Genomic DNA, 15,096 nt, shown 5'->3' with positions numbered 1-15,096 from the left:
TACCTCCTACACTACACTGCCATCACCCATCATCCATACCTCCTACACTACCATCATCCATCATCCATACTTCCTACACTATACTGCCATCACCCATCATCCATACCTCCTACACTACACTGCCATCATCCATCATCCATACCTCCTACACTACACTGCCATCACCCATCATCCATACCTCCTACACTACCATCATCCATCATCCATACTTCCTACACTACACTGCCATCAACCATCATCCATACCTCCTACACTACCATCATCCATACTTCCTACACTATACTGCCATCACCCATCATCCATACCTCCTACACTACACTGCCATCATCCATCATCCATACCTCCTACACTACACTGCCATCACCCATCATCCATACCTCCTACACTACACTACATCACCCATCATCTATACCTCCTACACTACACTGCCATCACCCATCATCCATACCTCCTACACTACCATCATCCATCATCCATACTTCCTACACTACACTGCCATCACCCATCATCCATACCTCCTACACTACACTGCCATCATCCATCATCCATACTTCCTACACTACACTACCATCATCCATACCTCCTACACTACACTGCCATCACCCATCATCCATACCTCCTACACTACACTGCCATCACCCATCACCCATACCTCCTACACTACACTGCCATCATCCATCATCCATACCTCCTACACTACACTGCCATCACCCATCATCCATACCTCCTACACTACACTGCCATCATCCATCATCCATACCTCCTACACTACACTGCCATCACCCATCATCCATACCTCCTACACTACACTGCCATCATCCATACCTCCTACACTACACTGCCATCATCCATCACCCATACCTCTTACACTACACTGCCATAATCCATACCTCATACACTACACTGCCATCACCCATCATCCATACCTCCTACACTACACTGCCATCACCCATCACCCATACCTCCTACACTACACTGCCATCACCCATCATCCATACCTCCTACACTACCATCATCCATCATCCATACTTCCTACACTACACTGCCATCACCCATCATCCATACCTCCTACACTACACATCCATCATCCATACCTCCTACACTACACTACCATCACCCATCATCCATACCTCCTACACTACACTGCCATCACCCATCATCCATACCTCCTACACTACCATCATCCATCATCCATACTTCCTACACTACACTGCCATCACCCATCATCCATACCTCCTACACTACACTGCCATCATCCATCATCCATACTTCCTACACTACACTACCATCATCCATCATCCATACCTCCTACACTACACTGCCATCACCCATCATCCATACCTCCTACACTACACTGCCATCACCCATCACCCATACCTCCTACACTACACTGCCATCATCCATCATCCATACCTGCTACACTACACTGCCATCACCCATACCTCCTACACTACACTGCCATCATCCATCATCCATACCTCCTACACTACACTGCCATCATCCATACCTCCTACACTACACTGCCATCACCCATCACCCATACCTCCTACACTACACTGCCATCACCCATCATCCATACCTCCTACACTACACTGCCATCATCCATCATCCATACCTCCTACACTACACTGCCATAATCCATCATCCATACCTCCTACACTACACTGCCATCATCCATACCTCCTACACTACACTACCATCATCCATAACTCCTACACTACACTGCCATCACCCATCACCCATACCTCCTACACTACACTGCCATAATCCATCATCCATACCTCCTACACTACACTGCCATCATCCATCATCCATACCTCCTACACTACACTGCCATCATCCATCATCCATACCTCCTACACTACACTGCCATCATCCATACCTCCTACACTACACTGCCATCACACATCACCCATACCTCCTACACTGCACTGCCATCGCCCATCATCCATACCTCCTACACTACACTGCCATCATCCATCATCCATACCTCCTACACTACACTGCCATAATCCATCATCCATACCTCCTACACTACACTGCCATCATCCATACCTCCTACACTACACTGCCATCATCCATCACCCATACCTCCTACACTACACTGCCATAATCCATACCTCCTGCACTACACTGCCATCACCCATCATCCATACCTCCTACACTACACTGCCATCACCCATCACCCATACCTCCTACACTACACTGCCATCACCCATCATCCATACCTCCTACACTACCATCATCCATCATCCATACTTCCTACACTACACTGCCATCACCCATCATCCATACCTCCTACACTACACTACTATCACCCATCATCCATACCTCCTACACTACACTGCCATCACCCATCATCCATACCTCCTACACTACCATCATCCATCATCCATACTTCCTACACTACACTGCCATCACCCATCATCCATACCTCCTACACTACACTGCCATCATCCATCATCCATACTTCCTACACTACACTACCATCATCCATCATCCATACCTCCTACACTACACTGCCATCACCCATCATCCATACCTCCTACACTACACTGCCATCACCCATCACCCATACCTCCTACACTACTCTGCCATCATCCATCATCCATACCTCCTACACTACACTGCCATCACCCATCATCCATACCTCCTACACTACACTGCCATCATCCATACCTCCTACACTACACTGCCATCATCCATCACCCATACCTCCTACACTACACTGCCATAATCCATACCTCATACACTACACTGCCATCACCCATCATCCATACCTCCTACACTACACTGCCATCACCCATCACCCATACCTCCTACACTACACTGCCATCACCCATCATCCATACCTCCTACACTACCATCATCCATCATCCATACTTCCTACACTACACTGCCATCACCCATCATCCATACCTCCTACACTACACATCCATCATCCATACCTCCTACACTACACTACCATCACCCATCATCCATACCTCCTACACTACACTGCCATCACCCATCATCCATACCTCCTACACTACCATCATCCATCATCCATACTTCCTACACTACACTGCCATCACCCATCATCCATACCTCCTACACTACACTGCCATCATCCATCATCCATACTTCCTACACTACACTACCATCATCCATACCTCCTACACTACACTGCCATCACCCATCATCCATACCTCCTACACTACACTGCCATCACCCATCACCCATACCTCCTACACTACACTGCCATCATCCATCATCCATACCTGCTACACTACACTGCCATCACCCATACCTCCTACACTACACTGCCATCATCCATCATCCATACCTCCTACACTACACTGCCATCATCCATCATCCATACCTCCTACACTACACTGCCATCACCCATACCTCCTACACTACACTGCCATCACCCATCATCCATACCTCCTACACTACACTGCCATCATCCATCATCCATACCTCCTACACTACACTGCCATAATCCATCATCCATACCTCCTACACTACACTGCCATCATCCATACCTCCTACACTACACTACCATCATCCATAACTCCTACACTACACTGCCATCACCCATCACCCATACCTCCTACACTACACTGCCATAATCCATCATCCATACCTCCTACACTACACTGCCATCATCCATCATCCATACCTCCTACACTACACTGCCATCATCCATACCTCCTACACTACACTGCCATCACCCATCACCCATACCTCCTACACTACACTGCCATCGCCCATCATCCATACCTCCTACACTACACTGCCATCATCCATCATCCATACCTCCTACACTACACTGCCATAATCCATCATCCATACCTCCTACACTACACTGCCATAATCCATCATCCATACCTCCTACACTACACTGCCATAATCCATCATCCATACCTCCTACACTACACTGCCATCACCCATCACCCATACCTCCTACACTACACTGCCATAATCCATCATCCATACCTCCTACACTACACTGCCATCATCCATCATCCATACCTCCTACACTACACTGCCATAATCCATCATCCATACCTCCTACACTACACTGCCATCATCCATACCTCCTACACTACACTACCATCATCCATAACTCCTACACTACACTGCCATCATCCATACCTCCTACACTACACTACCATCATCCATACCTCCTACACTACACTACCATCATCCATACCTCCTACACTACACTGCCATCATCCATCACCCATACCTCCTACACTACACTGCCATTATCCATCATCCATACCTCCTACACTACACTGCCATCATCCATCATCCATAACTCCTACACTACACTACCATCACCCATCATCCATACCTCCTACACTACACTGCCATCATCCATCATCCATACCTCCTACACTACCATCATCCATACTTCCTACACTACACTGCCATCACCCATCATCCATACCTCCTACACTACACTGCCATCATCCATACTTCCTACACTACACTGCCATCACCCATCATCCATACCTCCTACACTACACTGCCATAATCCATCATCCATACCTCCTACACTACACTGCCATAATCCATCATCCATACCTCCTACACTACACTGCCATCACCCATCACCCATACCTCCTACACTACACTGCCATAATCCATCATCCATACCTCCTACACTACACTGCCATCATCCATCATCCATACCTCCTACACTACACTGCCATAATCCATCATCCATACCTCCTACACTACACTGCCATCATCCATACCTCCTACACTACACTACCATCATCCATAACTCCTACACTACACTGCCATCATCCATACCTCCTACACTACACTACCATCATCCATACCTCCTACACTACACTACCATCATCCATACCTCCTACACTACACTGCCATCATCCATCACCCATACCTCCTACACTACACTGCCATTATCCATCATCCATACCTCCTACACTACACTGCCATCATCCATCATCCATAACTCCTACACTACACTACCATCACCCATCATCCATACCTCCTACACTACACTGCCATCATCCATCATCCATACCTCCTACACTACCATCATCCATACTTCCTACACTACACTGCCATCACCCATCATCCATACCTCCTACACTACACTGCCATCACCCATCATCCATACCTCCTACACTACACTGCCATCACCCATCATCCATACTTCCTACACTACACTGCCATCATCCATCATCCATACCTCCTACACTACACTGCCATCATCCATAACTCCTACACTACACTACCATCACCCATCATCCATACCCCCTACACTACACTGCCATCACCCATCATCCATACCTCCTACACTACACTGCCATCATCCATCATCCATACCTCCTACACTACACTGCCATCACCCATCACCCATACCTCCTACACTACACTACCATCATCCATCATCCATACCCCCTACACTACACTGCCATCACCCATCATCCATACCTCCTACACTACACTGCCATCATCCATCATCCATACCTCCTACACTACACTGCCATCACCCATCACCCATACCTCCTACACTACACTACCATCATCCATCATCCATACCTCCTACACTACACTGCCATCATCCATCATCCATACCCCCTACACTACACTGCCATCACCCATCATCCATACCTCCTACACTACACTGCCATCACCCATCACCCATACCTCCTACACTACACTGCCATCATCCATCATCCATACCTCCTACACTACACTGCCATCACCCATCACCCATACCTCCTACACTACACTACCATCATCCATCATCCATACCTCCTACACTACACTGCCATCATCCATCATCCATACCCCCTACACTACACTGCCATCACCCATCATCCATACCTCCTACACTACACTGCCATCATCCATCATCCATACCTCCTACACTACACTGCCATCATCCATCATCCATACCTCCTACACTACACTGCCATCATCCATCATCCATACCTCCTATCGCTATACTCGGTATCATACCGTGCGGTGCTGGTTTTCTGCTGTCAGTTCCTGCTGTGTTCGGTGTTTTCTTAGTCTTAAAGTTACCTATAAAATAATGTTATGTCAGTGATGTCATCATCCCCCTCCCCGCTATACTGTGATGATGTCATCATCCCCCTTCCCGCTATACTGTGATGATGTCATCATCCCCCTCCCCGCTATACTGTGATGTCATCATCCCCCTCCCCGCTATACTGTGATGATGTCATCATCCCCCTCCCCGCTATACTGTGATGATGTCATCATCCCCCTCCCCGCTATACTGTGATGATGTCATCATCCCCCTCCCCGCTATACTGTTATGATGTCATCATCCCCCTCCCCGCTATACTGTGATGATGTCATCATCCCCCTCCCCGCTATACTGTGATGATGTCATCATCCCCCTCCCCGCTATACTGTGATGATGTCATCATCCCCCTCCCCGCTATACTGTGATGATGTCATCATCCCCCTCCCCGCTATACTGTGATGATGTCATCAACCCCCTCCCCGCTATACTGTGATGATGTCATCATCCCCCTCCCCGCTATACTGTGATGATGTCATCATCCCCCTCCCCGCTATACTGTGATGATGTCATCATCCCCCTCCCCGCTATACTGTGATGATGTCATCATCCCCCTCCCCGCTATACTGTTATGATGTCATCATCCCCCTCCCCGCTATACTGTGATGATGTCATCATCCCCCTCCCCGCTATACTGTGATGATGTCACCGTCCTCTGGGTGATGATGTCACCGTCCTCTGGGTGATGATGTCACCGTCCTCTGGGTGATGATGTCACCGTCCTCTGGGTGATGATGTCACCATCTCCCCCCCGTTATACTGTGATGATGTCACCGTCCTCTAGGTGATGATGTCATCGTCTCCCCCCCGTTATACTGTGATGATGTCACCGTCCTCTGGGTGATGATGTCACCGTCCTCTGGGTGATGATGTCATCGTCTCCCTCTACATTATACTGTGATGATGTCACCGTCCTCTGGGTGATGATGTCACCGTCCTCTGGGTGATGATGTCACCGTCCTCTGGGTGATGATGTCACCATCTCCCCCCCGTTATACTGTGATGATGTCACCGTCCTCTAGGTGATGATGTCATCGTCTCCCCCCCGTTATACTGTGATGATGTCACCGTCCTCTGGGTGATGATGTCATCGTCTCCCCCCCCGTTATACTGTAATGATGTCACCGTCCTTTGGGTGATGATGTCACCGTCCTCTGGGTGATGATGTCATCGTCTCCCCCCGTTATACTGTGATGATGTCACCGTCCTCTGGGTGATGATGTCATCGTCTACCCCCGTTATACTGTGATGATGTCACCTTCCTCTGGGTGATGATGTCATCGTCTCCCCCCGTTATACTGTGATGATGTCACCGTCCTCTGGGTGATGATGTCACCGTCCTCTGGGTGATGATGTCATCGTCTCCCCCCGTTATACTGTGATGATGTCACCGTCCTCTGGGTGATGATGTCACCGTCCTTTGGGTGATGATGTCATCGTCTCCCTCTACATTATACTGTGATGATGTCACCGTCCTCTGGGTGATGATGTCACCGTCCTCTGGGTGATGATGTCACCGTCTCCCCCCCGTTATACTGTGATGATGTCACCGTCCTCTGGGTGATGATGTCACCGTCCTCTGGGTGATGATGTCACCGTCCTCTGGGTGATGATGTCATCGTCTCCCCCCGTTATACTGTGATGATGTCACCGTCCTCTGGGTGATGATGTCACCGTCCTCTGGTTGATGATGTCATCGTCTCCCCCCCGTTATACTATGATGATGTCACCGTCCTCTGGGTGATGATGTCACCGTCCTATGGGTGATGATGTCACTGTCCTCTGGGTGATGATGTCACCGTCCTCTGGGTGATGATGTCACCATCTCCCCCCCGTTATACTGTGATGATGTCACCGTCCTCTAAATGATGATGTCATCGTCTCCCCCCGTTATACTGTGATGATGTCACCGTCCTCTGGGTGATGATGTCATCGTCTCCCCCCCGTTATACTGTGATGATGTCACCGTCCTCTGGGTGATGATGTCATCGTCTCCCCCCGTTATACTGTGATGATGTCACCGTCCTCTGGGTGATGATGTCATCGTCTCCCCCCGTTATACTGTGATGATGTCACCGTCCTCTGGGTGATGATGTCATCGTCTCCCCCCCGTTATACTGTGATGATGTCACCGTCCTCTGGGTGATGATGTCATCGTCTCCCCCCGTTATACTGTGATGATGTCACCGTCCTCTGGGTGATGATGTCACCGCCCTCTGGGTGATGATGTCACCGTCCTCTGGGTGATGATGTCATCGTCTCCCCCCGTTATACTGTGATGATGTCATCGTCCTCTGGGTGATGATGTCATCGTCTCCCCCCGTTATACTGTGATGATGTCACCGTCCTTTGGGTGATGATGTCATCGTCTCCCCCCGTTATACTATGATGATGTCACCGTCCTCTGGGTGATGATGTCACCATCTCCCCCCGTTATACTATGATGATGTCACCGTCCTCTGGGTGATGATGTCATCATCTCCCCCCGTTATACTGTGATGATGTCACCGTCCTCTGGGTGATGATGTCACCGTCCTCTGGGTGATGATGTCACCGTCCTCTGGGTGATGATGTCACCATCTCCCCCCGTTATACTATGATGATGTCACCGTCCTCTGGGTGATGATGTCACCATCTCCCCCCGTTATACTGTGATGATGTCACCGTCCTTTGGGTGATGATGTCATCGTCTCCCCCCCCGTTATACTATGATGATGTCACCGTCCTCTGGGTGATGATGTCATCGTCTCCCCCCGTTATACTGTGATGATGTCACCGTCCTCTGGGTGATGATGTCATCATCTCCCCCCGTTATACTATGATGATGTCACCGTCCTTTGGGTGATGATGTCATCGTCTCCCCCTGTTATACTGTGATGATGTCACCGTCCTCTGGGTGATGATGTCATCATCTCCCCCCGTTATACTGTGATGATGTCACCTTCCTCTGGGTGATGATGTCATCGTCTCCCCCCCGTTATACTGTGATGATGTCACCGTCCTCTGGGTGATGATGTCATCATCTCCCCCCGTTATACTGTGATGATGTCACCGTCCTCTGGGTGATGATGTCATCGTCTCCCCCCCGTTATACTGTGATGATGTCTCCGTCATCTGGGTGATGATGTCTCCGTCATCTGGGTGATGATGTCATCGTCTCCCCCCGTTATACTGTGATGATGTCACCGTCCTCTGGGTGATGATGTCATCGTCTCCCCCCCGTTATACTGTGATGATGTCATCGTCTCCCCCCCGTTATACTGTGATGATGTCATCGTCTCCCCCCCGTTATACTGTGATGATGTCATCGTCTCCCCCCCGTTATACTGTGATGATGTCACCGTCCTTTGGGTGATGATGTCACCGTCCTCTGGGTGATGATGTCACCGTCCTCTGGGTGATGATGTCACCGTCCTCTGGGTGATGATGTCACCATCTCCCCCCCGTTATACTATGATGATGTCACCGTCCTTTGGGTGATGATGTCATCGTCTCCCCCTGTTATACTGTGATGATGTCACCGTCCTCTGGGTGATGATGTCATCATCTCCCCCCGTTATACTGTGATGATGTCACCTTCCTCTGGGTGATGATGTCACCGTCTCCCCCTCTCGTTATACTGTGATGATGTCTCCGTCATCTGGGTGATGATGTCTCCGTCATCTGGGTGATGATGTCATCGTCTCCCCCCGTTATACTGTGATGATGTCACCGTCCTCTGGGTGATGATGTCATCGTCTCCCCCCCGTTATACTGTGATGATGTCACCGTCCTCTGGGTGATGATGTCATCATCTCCCCCCCGTTATACTGTGATGATGTCACCTTCCTCTGGGTGATGATGTCATCGTCTCCCCCCCGTTATACTGTGATGATGTCACCTTCCTCTGGGTGATGATGTCATCGTCTCCCCCCCGTTATACTGTGATGATGTCACCGTCATCTGGGTGATGATGTCATCGTCTCCCCATTATACTGTGATGATGTCACCGTCCTCTGGGTGATGATGTCACCGTCCTTTGTGTGATGATGTCATCATCTCCCCCCCGTTATACTGTGATGATGTCACCTTCCTCTGGGTGATGATGTCATCGTCTCCCCCCCGTTATACTGTGATGATGTCACCTTCCTCTGGGTGATGATGTCACCGTCCTCTGGGTGATGATGTCACCGTCCTTTGTGTGATGATGTCATCATCTCCCCCCCGTTATACTGTGATGATGTCACCTTCCTCTGGGTGATGATGTCATCGTCTCCCTCCGTTATACTGTGATGATGTCACCGTCCTCTGGGTGATGATGTCACCGTCCTCTGGGTGATGATGTCACCGTCCTCTGGGTGATGATGTCACCATCTCCCCCCCCGTTATACTGTGATGATGTCACCGTCCTCTGGGTGATGATGTCATCGTCTCCCCCCCGTTATACTGTGATGATGTCACCTTCCTCTGGGTGATGATGTCATCGTCTCCCTCCGTTATACTGTGATGATGTCACCGTCCTCTGGGTGATGATGTCACCGTCCTCTGGGTGATGATGTCACCGTCTCCCCCCCGTTATACTGTGATGATGTCTCCGTCCTTTGGGTGATGATGTCACCGTCCTTTGTGTGATGATGTCATCGTCTCCCTCCGTTATACTGTGATGATGTCACCGTCCTCTGGGTGATGATGTCACCATCTCCCCCCCGTTATACTGTGATGATGTCACCGTCCTCTGGGTGATGATGTCACCATCTCCCCCCCGTTATACTGTGATGATGTCACCGTCCTCTGGGTGATGAGGTCACCGTCCTCTGGGTGATGATGTCACCGTCCTCTGGGTGATGATGTCATCGTCTCCTCCCGTTATACTGTGATGATGTCACCGTCCTCTGGGTAATGATGTCATCGTCTCCCCCCGTTATACTGTGATGATGTCACCGTCCTCTGGGTGATGAGGTCACCGTCCTCTGGGTGATGATGTCACCGTCCTCTGGGTGATGATGTCATCGTCTCCCCCCCGTTATACTGTGATGATGTCATCATCTCCCCCCGTTATACTGTGATGATGTCACCTTCCTCTGGGTGATGATGTCACTGTCCTCTGGGTGATGATGTCACCGTCCTCTGGGTGATGATGTCACCGTCCTCTGGGTGATGATGTCACCATCTCCCCCCCGTTATACTGTGATGATGTCACCGTCCTCTGGGTGATGATGTCATCGTCTCCCCCCCCCGTTATACTGTGATGATGTCACCGTCCTCTGGGTGATGATGTCACCATCTCCCCCCCCGTTATACTGTGATGATGTCACCGTCCTCTGGGTGATGATGTCATCGTCTCCCCCCCCGTTATACTGTGATGATGTCACCGTCCTCTGGGTGATGATGTCACCATCTCCCCCCCCGTTATACTGTGATGATGTCACCGTCCTCTGGGTGATGATGTCACCATCTCCCCCCCGTTATACTGTGATGATGTCACCGTCCTCTGGGTGATGATGTCATCGTCTCCCCCCCGTTATACTGTGATGATGTCACCGTCCTCTGGGTGATGATGTCACCATCTCCCCCCCGTTATACTGCGATGATGTCACCGTCCTCTGGGTGATGATGTCACCATCTCCCCCCCGTTATACTGTGATGATGTCACCGTCCTCTGGGTGATGATGTCATCGTCTCCCCCCCGTTATACTGTGATGATGTCACCGTCCTCTGGGTGATGATGTCATCATCTCCCCCCCCGTTATACTGTGATGATGTCATCGTCTCCCCCCGTTATACTGTGATGATGTCACCGTCCTCTGGGTGATGATGTCACCATCTCCCCCCCGTTATACTGTGATGATGTCACCGTCCTCTGGGTGATGATGTCACCGTCCTCTGGGTGATGATGTCACCATCTCCCCCCCCCGTTATACTGTGATGATGTCACCGTCCTCTGGGTGATGATGTCACCATCTCCCCCCCGTTATACTGTGATGATGTCACCGTCCTCTGGGTGATGATGTCACCGTCCTCTGGGTGATGATGTCACCATCTCCCCCCCGTTATACTGTGATGATGTCACCGTCCTCTGGGTGATGATGTCACCGTCCTCTGGGTGATGATGTCACCATCTCCCCCCCGTTATACTGTGATGATGTCACCGTCCTCTGGGTGATGATGTCATTGTCTCCCCCCGTTATACTGTGATGATGTCACCGTCCTCTGGGTGATGATGTCACCATCTCCCCCCGTTATACTGTGATGATGTCACCGTCCTCTGGGTGATGATGTCATCGTCTCCCCCCCGTTATACTGTGATGATGTCACCGTCCTCTGGGTGATGATGTCACCATCTCCCCCCCGTTATACTGTGATGATGTCACCGTCCTCTGGGTGATGATGTCATCGTATCCCCCCGTTATACTGTGATGATGTCACCGTCCTCTGGGTGATGATGTCACCGTCCTCTGGGTGATGATGTCACCATCTTCCCCCCCGTTATACTGTGATGATGTCACCGTCCTCTGGGTGATGATGTCACCATCTCCCCCCGTTATACTGTGATGATGTCACCGTCCTCTGGGTGATGATGTCATCGTCTCCCCCCCGTTATACTGTGATGATGTCACCGTCCTCTGGGTGATGAGGTCACATAATACATACCCCCCCCTTTCCTGTAACGTGGTCACTTACTCTTGGTGGGGGGCGTCTCCTCCGGGGGTCCGGGTGCAGGTGACGTGCGGCCCCACTTTTTTCTGGCCTCCTCTGTGGGAAATAAATGAATGCCTGAACCTAAAATACAGGAGACCCCCAAACAGCGGCTAGTGCTGTGTAGATGGCGGCTGCAGCGGCCGGAGCGTCCTACCTGGCTCCGCCCCCGGCTCTGCCCCCGGCGGCTTCTGCTTGGGATGTGACCTCCACTCTGGTGTCTCCGCTGTGTGAGGAGAGAAGGTCAGGGGTCAGCGGGTAGCACTACAGGTCCCAGCATGGCGGGGGACAGGAGCCGCTCTTACCCGTCTGGCAGAGGTGGGACTTCACCGCGTCTTTCAGGCCGACCGCGCTCTTATAGATGCTCTGCAGCAACTTCTCATCAAACTCCGTCCTTGGCTTGAAGGGCTCCTTAGAGGTCGCGTCCTTCACCCTAGTGGCTTTCTGAGCCAAACACAGAGGAGACGTGAGGGCAAGTGCGAGGAGCTGCGGGGGTGCAAGGAGCCGCGGTGGTGCGAGGAGCCGCGGGGGTGCGAGGTGCCGCGGGGGGGGCGAGGAGCCGCGGGGGGGGCGAGGTGCCGCGGGAGGGGCGAGGAGCCGCGGGGGGGCGAGGTGCCGCGGGGGGCGAGGTGCCACGGGGGTGCGAGGTGCCGCGGGAGTGCAAGGAGCCGCGGGAGTGCAAGGTGTCGCACGATGCCGCGGGGGGTGCGAGGAGCCGAGAGGGTGCGAGGGGGTGCGAGGTGCCGCGGGGGTGCGAGGAGCCGCAGGGGTGCGAGGTGCCACGGGGGTGCGAGGTGCCGCGAGGAGCCGCGGGGGTGCGAGGTGCCGCGGGGGTGCGAGGAGCCGCGGGGGTGCGGGGAGCCGCAGGGGTGCGAGGAGCCGCGGGGGTGCGAGGAGCCGCGGGGGGGGCGAGGAGCCGCGGGGGTGCGAGGAGCCGCGGGGGTGCGAGGAGCCGCGGGGGGGGCGAGGAGCCGCGGGGGGGCGAGGTGCCGCGGGGGGGCAAGGTGCCGCGGGGGGGGCGAGGAGCCGCGGGGGGGGGGGCGAGGAGCCGCGGGGGGGGGGGGGGCGAGGAGCCGCGGGGGGGCGAGGAGCCGCGGGGGTGCGAGGAGCCGTGGGGGTGCGAGGAGCCGCGGGGGGGGGCGAGGAGCCGCGGGGGGGGCGAGGTGCCGCGGGGCGGCGAGGTGCTGCGGGGGGGCGAGGAGCCGCGGGGGGGGGGCGAGGAGCCGCGGGGGGGGCGAGGTGCCGCGGGGGTGCGAGGAGCCGCGAGGCTGCATTCTGTGTCATGGTTTAGTCTATGTACTGTCTCTCCTCACATTCTAGGATCTCCTTAGTCTGTGTAGTGTCTCTCTTCACATTCTGGGATCTCCTTAGTCTGTGTAGTGTCTCTCCTCACAGTCTGTGATCTTCTTAGTCTGTGTAGTGTCTCTCCTCACATTCTGTGATCTTCTTAGTCTGTGTAGTGTCTCTCCTCAAATTATGGGATCTCCTTAGTCTGTGTAGTGTCTCTCCTCACATTCTAGGATCTCCTTAGTCTGTGTAGTGTCTCTCCTCACAGGCTGTGATCTACTTAGTCTGTGTAGTGTCTCTCCTCACATTCTGTGATCTCCTTAGTCTGTGTAGTGTCTCTCCTCACATTCTGTGATCTTCTTAGTCTGTGTAGTGTCTTTCCTCACATTCTGGGATCTCCTTAGTCTGTGTAGTATCTCTCCTCAGTCTGTGATCTTCTTAGTCTGTGTAGTGTCTCTCTTCACATTCTGGGATCTCCTTAGTCTGTGTAGTGTCTCTCCTCACAGTCTGTGATCTTCTTAGTCTGTGTAGTGTCTCTCCTCACATTCTGTGATCTTCTTAGTCTGTGTAGTGTCTCTCCTCACATTCTAGGATCTCCTTAGTCTGTGTAGTGTCTCTCCTCACATTCTGTGATCTTCTTAGTCTGTGTAGTGTCTCTCCTCAAATTATGGGATCTCCTTAGTCTGTGTAGTGTCTCTCCTCACATTCTAGGATCTCCTTAGTCTGTGTAGTGTCTCTCCTCACAGGCTGTGATCTACTTAGTCTGTGTAGTGTCTCTCCTCACATTCTGTGATCTCCTTAGTCTGTGTAGTGTCTCTCCTCACATTCTGTGATCTTCTTAGTCTGTGTAGTGTCTTTCCTCACATTCTGGGATCTCCTTAGTCTGTGTAGTATCTCTCCTCAGTCTGTGATCTTCTTAGTCTGTGTAGTGTCTCTCCTCACATTCTGTGATCTCCTTAGTCTGTGTAGTGTCTCTCCTCACATTCTAGGATCTCCTTAGTCTGTGTAGTGTCTCTCCTCACAGGCTGTGATCTACTTAGTCTGTGTAGTGTCTC

The 15,096-nt window shown here is 51.9% G+C and overlaps 1 protein-coding gene across 2 annotated transcripts in view; it reads right to left on the bottom strand.

The window, feature by feature from the left end:
- The window catches only part of LOC142312549 (E3 ubiquitin/ISG15 ligase TRIM25-like), a 51,027-nt gene that overhangs the window by 19,329 nt on the left and 16,602 nt on the right, over positions 1–15,096 (bottom strand). For both annotated transcript variants that reach the window (XM_075351536.1, XM_075351535.1), the window contains exons 4-7: positions 13,060–13,198; positions 12,912–12,980; positions 12,740–12,811; positions 5,989–6,054 (exon numbers count right to left, since the gene is read on the bottom strand). In XM_075351536.1, the coding sequence (XP_075207651.1) occupies positions 5,989–6,054; positions 12,740–12,811; positions 12,912–12,980; positions 13,060–13,198 (346 nt within the window). The remainder of the gene's footprint in view (positions 1–5,988; positions 6,055–12,739; positions 12,812–12,911; positions 12,981–13,059; positions 13,199–15,096) is intronic.

The sequence above is a fragment of the Anomaloglossus baeobatrachus genome, chromosome 5 (assembly GCF_048569485.1).
Source record: "Anomaloglossus baeobatrachus isolate aAnoBae1 chromosome 5, aAnoBae1.hap1, whole genome shotgun sequence".
NCBI lineage: Eukaryota > Metazoa > Chordata > Amphibia > Anura > Aromobatidae > Anomaloglossus > Anomaloglossus baeobatrachus.
This window is presented reverse-complemented; position numbering and strand designations above follow the sequence as displayed.